The sequence below is a fragment of the Mustelus asterias genome, chromosome 2 (assembly GCF_964213995.1).
Source record: "Mustelus asterias chromosome 2, sMusAst1.hap1.1, whole genome shotgun sequence".
In the NCBI taxonomy this organism is placed as follows: domain Eukaryota; kingdom Metazoa; phylum Chordata; class Chondrichthyes; order Carcharhiniformes; family Triakidae; genus Mustelus; species Mustelus asterias.
In genome coordinates, this window is record NC_135802.1 from 107,105,683 (window position 1) to 107,114,285 (window position 8,603).

General features: G+C 39.5%; 1 protein-coding gene across 4 annotated transcripts in view; it reads left to right on the forward strand.

The window, feature by feature from the left end:
- The window catches only part of LOC144510458 (homeobox protein Hox-A3), a 43,484-nt gene that overhangs the window by 33,407 nt on the left and 1,474 nt on the right, over positions 1–8,603 (forward strand). For 3 of the 4 annotated variants that reach the window (XM_078239919.1, XM_078239902.1, XM_078239911.1), the window contains one exon: positions 6,165–6,743. In XM_078239919.1, the coding sequence (XP_078096045.1) occupies positions 6,281–6,743 (463 nt within the window). In that variant the 5' untranslated portion in view covers positions 6,165–6,280. Of the gene's footprint in view, positions 1–4,029; positions 6,744–8,603 lie in introns of those variants that run through there. The other variant, XM_078239928.1, reaches the window with a different exon arrangement.

Below are 8,603 nucleotides of genomic sequence, written 5' to 3' on the forward strand. Positions count from 1 at the left end.
GGGACAGCCGGGCCAATGCAATCTGCTTTAACGAATGCTTTACTTCTTTTTATATATGACAAATCACATTGGCAATTATTGATAGCCAGATCAGTACCCTACCGTAATTCTACCAATCGCGTAAACCAAAACCAATTCGGCTGGGGGGAGGGGGTGGTGGGGGGATAAAAAATCATTGCGAATAAGCAAAGTTATTTTCTGCCATATTTTCGGTCCGGGACGCGAATGCATTTATCGGAAGATAACATTACTTTGCGAACAATTATGCCTCAAATGTGCCATGCCCGTGGAATTGTTGTAATTGATATTTTTAGTCCCTATTGGACTTTGAACTCTCGATTTGGCTTATCTACTTCAATTCTTGCAATATATCTGCGGCCTTTACTGTCCCCTCACTCCACCCGGCCGACGCAAAGTTAAATGTAAACACCGAGCATTTTTTTAATAAATACATTAAAATTTAATTGCAGTTGGGGTTACACGTCATTGTTGTTTTCTGATTTATTGTCCAGCCCTGGTGTAAATTTGACAAGGCTAAACCACACAAATAATACCATTTTTACAGAGTTTGAGAGCAAATGAGAGTTGGATTCGTACAGACATATTTGAGAACGATACATACATAAAGCGCCTTATTAGGGGTGGCGTACAGAAAATCTACTAGGTTGTTGAATGATAAATCCTCGGCTTGACACATTTCGTTCAATATTCCACAGAAACCTTAACATAGTTCAGAGATGATTTTCTCACTTATTGGAATGTTATCGTATGTGTACAATTGAGCTGAGGGTCTAGCTTGTTCCCACCCCCCACCCCGCCCGTTAACAATCCACACAGAATTAGTCGAGTTACTTAGACCCAGCTCTCCGACGCCTTTCCTTTCATACCGTGGAAATTAATGGTTTCTCGTTTCCGTTCCAGACTTTATACTAAATAACAATTCTACAATCAGAGACTTTTCACTGAGACTGAACAAACTTTCGGTGAGTTTTGTGTACTATTCTGATTTTTAAAAAAATACATATATAGTCGTTAAAAGCCCCAACTGCGAACATTGCGAGATGTCACCTTTATTAGCCCCAGTGCCGGCTGCCGATGATGTTGAACATCTGCTAAAGGGACCCACAGTATGCTATAATAATTTCAAATTATATATTGCGTTTTTTTAGGATAAACGAATAAATAAACATAACTGTATCAATTGCAGAAGAAATTACATCCAGCATGCATTCTAGGCCATAAAATGGATGCTAATTCATAGCAGACTGCCTTTTCAATTATTAAATATGGCTGGCGGAAATGTAAACTTTTGGTTACTGTCTTCGAATTTCGAGCAAGGTGTTTTAGAAATGCAAGTTATAACTGTTGGAATTAATTATAGGCACCTTGTAAAAAGGGATATCATCTATGGTTTGGAGCAAACCAATCGTTCTCTCCTCTCTTCGTTTACTTTCTCTTTGTAGAACTTAGCAGCTAGCTGCAGGGAGAGTCGTCAATCATGAATGGCGTAAAGCATTTCTTGTCCAGTATTTTAGTTCACTGCACCCAACGAGCTCGCGATGATTTTAGAAGATACCCTCACATAAACCAGACGCTCTCAAATCCTATCCAGTCGCTTTTTAACTGAAGCTCATTCAGCCAAACTTAAGTAATAGAAAGTTTTTTTTAAAATCCAGCATCCGTGGCGTTACTTTTTTTTTGCCATGTTCCTACAATCTCAAGAGAAAGAGAGAAAAGTTGGAGTCAGCACTTTAAGAAAAGTTGGAGGACTGATCATTGACAATAAAGTACTTCACTATAGATGGAACATTGAGCGGCTTACTTGAAAAGTTGCAAACGAGTGAATTTTTGTCCCTATCTTCCCTCCTACGCTGGCTGGCTTCCCCTTTCAAGCAGTTGCATCGCAATAAAGCGATAGGAGCAAGTGTTTTCACTTTAGTGCTCTGTTTACAGCCTTAGTGCATGAAGTCATAAATCTTACGTAGCCATAAACGACAGAAGCATTGGTATGCATTAGTGGTGACTATAGCTCGTATACTCATTCAGTTCTCGCCCCCTCTGCCTTGGTTTTGCTTCTGAAGTGTAACTTTTCGCTCCTGTGTCTGAAACACTTTTATTTCAGCATCGTTAACGCCTTCAGCTCTCTGAATACAGGGGGAAAACACATTGGCCCTGCTTTAGAACCAATTGAACCTGTTTGAAACCGGCTGTATTTTCACCCTTGTGTCATATTTCATCTGCACTATTCTCATGCTGTACTTCAAACAAAGGCCTTTCCTGGCAACAAGGTGTTAAGAAAAGTTAATGCAGCACTCTCAACGCGGAAGTTTAAAGACATATGTGATTATTGGTATTGTTTCTCAATATAATTATTAACACGTGAGTTGGTTGAAATGGGGCGAGTTCGATTCAGGTTTGATTGTAAAGATTTAATGATTGCCAAAGCAGGGCGCTTGTGTCCTCCGTGTTGGTTAATTTGCATAATTTTCACTTGTGACGCTCTGTTTCGGGGGAGTTTACCCAGCCTCTCTGTTCAGTACTCTCAGACAGCAATCTTAAAATCCGCGCTTTTAGCATTCAATATTCATAAGAAACATACCCCATTTCTTTGGTATTAGATAAGAGCAGCCAGGAAAGCTGATAGTGGTCTTATCTCCCTGACCAGGGCGCGCTACCACAATCACAGGGCTGTCCATCCAAAAGCTAGAGCCTTCTCGCCAGTTCTTTGCCGCTCTACCATTTTCCTTTCCCCATTTGCCGTTGTCGCCAACGAGTGACTTTCAGCGTGTAAGGGTAACTGCTTGCCTTCATTCTACTTAATTTGGAAGTTTTGAAACTCCTGCTTATCGATTTCCCCGGTGAATCTGAAAATATTGTGCCGTGGTCTGCGTCTATCGTCAGAGGCTAAGGTAAGCTGGACACAAATAGGCTATCACTCGTGAATGGCGGAGTTTATGTCCCAGTGATTTATGACCATATGACTTAAATCTCGGTTCAAGAAGAGTTCACATGCTATAGCTTCCTTTCACATCGTGACTGATACCCGTAGGCTTCGAATTCAAGTCTTTTATTTCTATTTTCAGTTTCTCCCGCAACGTTCATATTCTCCCCTACATTTTCCAAGTTTTGCGGAATTATCACTGCCTGCACTGTCGCCTGAGGCACATCTATAGACATGAGCCCAGAAACATTTACTATTGCTCTTGGTAGAATCTGTGTTCCCGTGCTGCATTTTAAATCTTTTATTCTACTTTGCTTCTCCTTGCTGGTATTGTAGAAAATGGGGGAACCTGTTTAGGGGGGCAATGTTATTTATAAACACTCATTTCCGTTTGGGCTTAGCTGTATAAGTAGTTGGGTAAAAAAAGGTTTAGATTAATGTCTAATGTGGTGGAGTGTTTGTTTGCCATGACTCCGGATTTCACTCCACTAGAGGAAGATTTTATTTTAATGTGTGGTCTGATAGGCAGCGAAAAATATGCTTATGTGAGAGTAGAAAAGCTCATGTGTGTTTAATACAAGGTGCCATTCACAGTCACAAACCATTTCTGTATTGAAACATAGAAAGAGAATGAGAAAGAATAGTACTCCAGGGTGATTTTTTAAAAAGAAAATGTGAGGACAATGAGGAAATTGGTTTACAAAATACTGAGGTGCAATCGCTTAGAATCAGATGCAAAGCGTTTACACAGGTGAGTTACCTTGTGGTTACTCCTGAAAGAAAAATGGCGGACAGCACACAAGTCTGACAAACCAAAGGGAAATTTTGAAGTGTAAACTCCGATTATTGGGGATTTCCAGTCATTGTTTTTCATAGTAGAAGGAGTAAAGCACTATTTCTTCCCAATAGTTTATACCTGCATGCTTGAGGACAAGTTCTGAAAATATAGTAAGATTATCTTGAAACAAAGCAAATTATTGACAACTCCTTAACAGTAAAACCCAATAATTCAATAACATGTATGCTATTGTCTCCTATGGTGGTAACCAGCTTGTTAGACCTACCCAGAGGCCTGTGGTTTAAAGCACTGGGAAGTCTGTGATCCACCACTTATTATTTAATAGTTTCAAATTTACAAAATGCTTCGGGAACATTAAGTGCTGCGAATAACAACAATGGCACAGACGATTCAATCTCAGCACAGTACATCACAATCATTTTTCAAAAGCATTTTTATTGCATTCGGTTTCACAAACAGACAAAGTATTATTCAAAATCTATACTTTGCAGGCTATATCCTCCCTTACTGATCACAAAAGTGCCACTTTCACTTATAGCTCTAAAACAATTGCAATAGCTTTAAAGACTAGGCCACATTCAATGGGATATTGCGAAAAAATGTTTTACATAGGTATAGGAATGTAAAATGTTAGAAGAAGACATTTGGCTGGCCAACAAAAATGTACAACGCACATGGAAATCTTTGTTTTTAAATGGTCAGGTTTAACATGTGCAGGGGAGCCCTGCTTACCAGGAGCTGGGACTATGTTCCTGGCAGCACCACAAAATGGATGGGTTCGCTTTACTGGTGCATTTTCCTTTGTATCAGTGTGACTGCAGTGAAGAGAGGCCCAGCAAACAATGGCTTGCTCGCTTAGGCCATATTTCTTACTCTAAATAAAGAAAAATCTCGTCATGACAACCGACCTATAGATACCTTAACCTATTAAAGTGCACACCCGTGACCAAATATCCGGATTTTTTTAGTACATTGATCAAAGATCTGCAGGCCTAAGGTGAGCTTTGTGTACATGCGATGCGACCACGATTTTATGTTGCCCTTTTAATTGATTTTTATTCCACGGAAGAAGCAGATTAAAACAACCCTTAAAATGAGGTATAAGGATAGCACTTTAAAAAAAAAGATGATAATTAACTGAACCACTTGAATAGGATAGTGCTACGTTTGCTGCCTGTTTCTCATGATGCAGACGCTTTTTGTGGGCTGGGCTCTCAACTCTTCTCCGGCCCAGTGACCCCCATACATCAAATTAAGAGCAGTTTCAGAGACAGAGCCTATTATCGTTTGGTTGGAAGAAAAGTTCACACCGTGGTCATGCAGAAGAACGCCAGTTTTTCAGGTTCCTGGTCCTTTCCGATCCATCATGCTTTTAGCAGGTAGAATTCAAACAGTAAAAGGAACCCTTGGAAATTTCCGCCAGACCAAATGGTGACCTGTTAAAAGTGGAACCAACAAAAAAAAACACACACACACTCACAAGACATTTCTGCCCATCAGTGTTGCTAAATCTGGGGAGCCAAAACAAATACTAGTTTAAATGCAATGATATCAACCACAGTGCACCTAATGTAATGCTCGTTCCACATCCCGGGTTAGAGAATGGCAAAATCTGTATTTTAAACCGAGATCCTTTTCTGGGGAAACGAGTCTATTGCAGTACCAGCGGTGTCTATTACAAGAACGGAATGTACAAATACAAGCTAACACCACTACCCAGACAGTGGGGAAAACGGCAAATATTTTAAAATTATACCTAAACAGCAGCGTTTACACCCAGCGCCCAAATTAACTTGCTAGTTATCGGAATTAAAACAAACCTATTCATAATTTTGAGCTTGAATGTATCTTTGTGTTTCTTTGCAGAAAGTTTTAACTGCTAAAGTTGATTTCTTTCGGTTTCACTTTTTAAAAAAATAATTTACTCGTCGCAGTATTAACACCATTTAAATTTCATCTCATTCGATCTGTAACGAATCACATTTTTATCACTGAGTCCAGTTTACACAGATACACATAGCGCAAAGCCATCACATCCCATAAGCATTGGCTTGAAAAAAATGACTTTATCGGCATATAAAGTGGCTCTTCTTTTCAACTACCTAGGAAGAAGGTTGCTCCTAAGTTTAACCTACCGAAATCCATCTTTCACATGAACCCATATGTAGCATTGTATTTCCCCGATGAGACAAAATAAAATAAAAAGCTGGAATCTGCAGCTACCGATTGTTCGCCGCGCAACCACACTGAGCATTTACCGCTGAGAATCAGTTTTAAACCGCTGTTATACTCAGGTTGCCCAGGGCTAAGCTGTGTGACCAAATATTGCTGCACACTTTTTATGGCTTTTCATGTCAGTTGCTATTGAGAGTAAGATGGATTTGTACCATTTCGCCATTATGGTTTTGTTTCTTGTAACCCCAGGTCTACCCGAAGAGGCCATTGGAAGAAGAGAGTCACGTGATACAGGGTGCCAATGTTATTCTATAAGGGTGTCAAGACCCTGTCAGTTTGCGAAATAAATATTGGGAAACAACGAGATGCAAAAGGCGACATACTACGACAGCTCTGCAATTTTCGGTGGTTACACATACCAAGGAGCAAATGGTTTTAACTACAATGCCAGTCAGCAGCAATACCCGCCTTCGTCCCACGTGGAAAACGACTATCATCGGCCCGCCTGCTCTCTGCAGTCACCGGCCAGCACTGTTCCCCATCACAAACCCAACGATATCAATGAGAGTTGCATGCGAACCAGTGCCAGCCAACCGAGCCACCACCCAGTTATTGCAGAGCAACAGCAACAGAAGCAGCCACCACCTCCTCCTCCTCCACCACCACCATCTGTCTCACCACCCCAAAATACCAGCAGCAACTCGACCCAGTCCAGCACAAACAAAAATCCTACACTTACCTCACAAACCACCATTAGTAAACAAATATTCCCCTGGATGAAAGAGTCGCGCCAAAACGCCAAGCAAAAAACCAGCAGTTCCAGTTCAGGTATAAAGTGCCCTGTTTTACCTTTTGGTTATCAATCGACATGTTTGTACAGCGGGTAGTGTTGGTAATGGAACTACTGGAACTCTATACTGCCCTCAGCTCCATAAAATCTAAACAACAACAGTTTCAATAGTTTTGGAACCTGGGCCTAAAAATAATGTATGGGTTATTATTAAACCGTGATTAGGCAATTCGTTTAGCAAAAACACAGGAATATTTACTAAATGTAATTTAGGCAATTGACAGCATATATTATCGGGAAAGAGTTGGGAAAATGCATTTCAGCCTTTCTATTCCTCTCCCATTCCTCCTTCTCTTTCCCATTTCACCCCTCCCCCTCTCTCTGCCTTGCCTCTCCTCTCGCTCTTTCCCTTCGCCATCACTCTTCCACACTTAACACGCAGACACAATTCCTCTAGAATCCACGTTTGCATTAATTATATCAGTTATATTTTAATGATATTATTGTGTATACGTATAACTATATATGGATTTAAGGAGTTGATGTTCATATAACATCAATAATTAAATATTCAGTAATGTGCATATATTCTACATATGGATAATTAAATATTTATTAAAAGGTCCAGGTTTGGGACTGAACTTTACCATATTTTAAGTTTTAATGACGATGCATATATGATTGGACTTGCAATGTCTATTGCTCATCTCCAATTATAGAAACATGTACGCACACCATTCTGATTGATGTAAACGAATTACTAACTAGTGATAACCAAATTTACGGACAAATGAATTGCCTGTACTAGTCTGAATGATTCCATGATACTTAGTTATCAGATTTGCATCTGTAGACTACAATTGCAAAGTACGCAAGCACACTTGTATTGACATAGAACACGTGTATAAGGAGTTACCTTCAATTTTATATAAAATAAAAAAAATTGTAGATCTTAAGTGCAAATGGACACGTGACTCCAAATCATGAAGCAAAAGCAAAATACTGCGGGTGCTAAAATTCTGAAATGAAACCGAAAATGCTGGAAATACTCAGCAGGCCTGGCAGCATCTATAGAGAGCGAACCACAGCCAATCTTTCAGGTCGGTGGCCAGAATCAGGAAAAATTAAAAATGACTAGGGTTTAAGCAAATTCTTTTTCCCATATTTCACCTTGCACTTGCTTAAAAACGTTTACATCCCTCACTTTTTCCAGTTCTGATGGAAGGTCATTGACCTGAAAGGTTAATTCTGTTTTCCTCTCCACAGATGTTTGCTGAGTGTTTCCAACATTTTCCGAGTTTATTTCAGACTTATGAATTTGATTCATCGTTACTTGTATTTACCATGCAATAAATACCTCTAGTCAAATGCGTTGTTAGCTATCATTCCATCGCTTTAAAATGATCTTTCTAATCATGTTTGGTACAATTGCGGCACAAACAAGTGCATTATTTGGAATGTGGGATAGTAAAGTGTCAGGTAACATGAAGTCGGTTTCATTTCTAAATAATACCAAGGGTTATAATTAGATATGTATAGTAATAGGCAATTCGCTGTTATTGCCATGCATCGCCCTATTTAAAATGCTGTTCTACTGATTGCAGCATGGGTCAAATTAAAGCAGTGCTTTGGCAGTACCAGCTCAAAACATAACACCTTGATTGGAATTGGTGATGGTTTATTACATCATTATTACTAAGGATAATAGTTTGGAGAATGAGTAAAGATGTTGTGGGATTTCTGAAGGTGGTGAATGGGCCATTAAGATGTTAATAATGGGGTTATATGTTGATGTAATTTATTGGGAATATATTAGAATATGTCATAGAGTTTATGCGATGTAAATATATCATAACTTCTATAATGCCCCATGACCGGATGTGATCATTGTTTTTTTT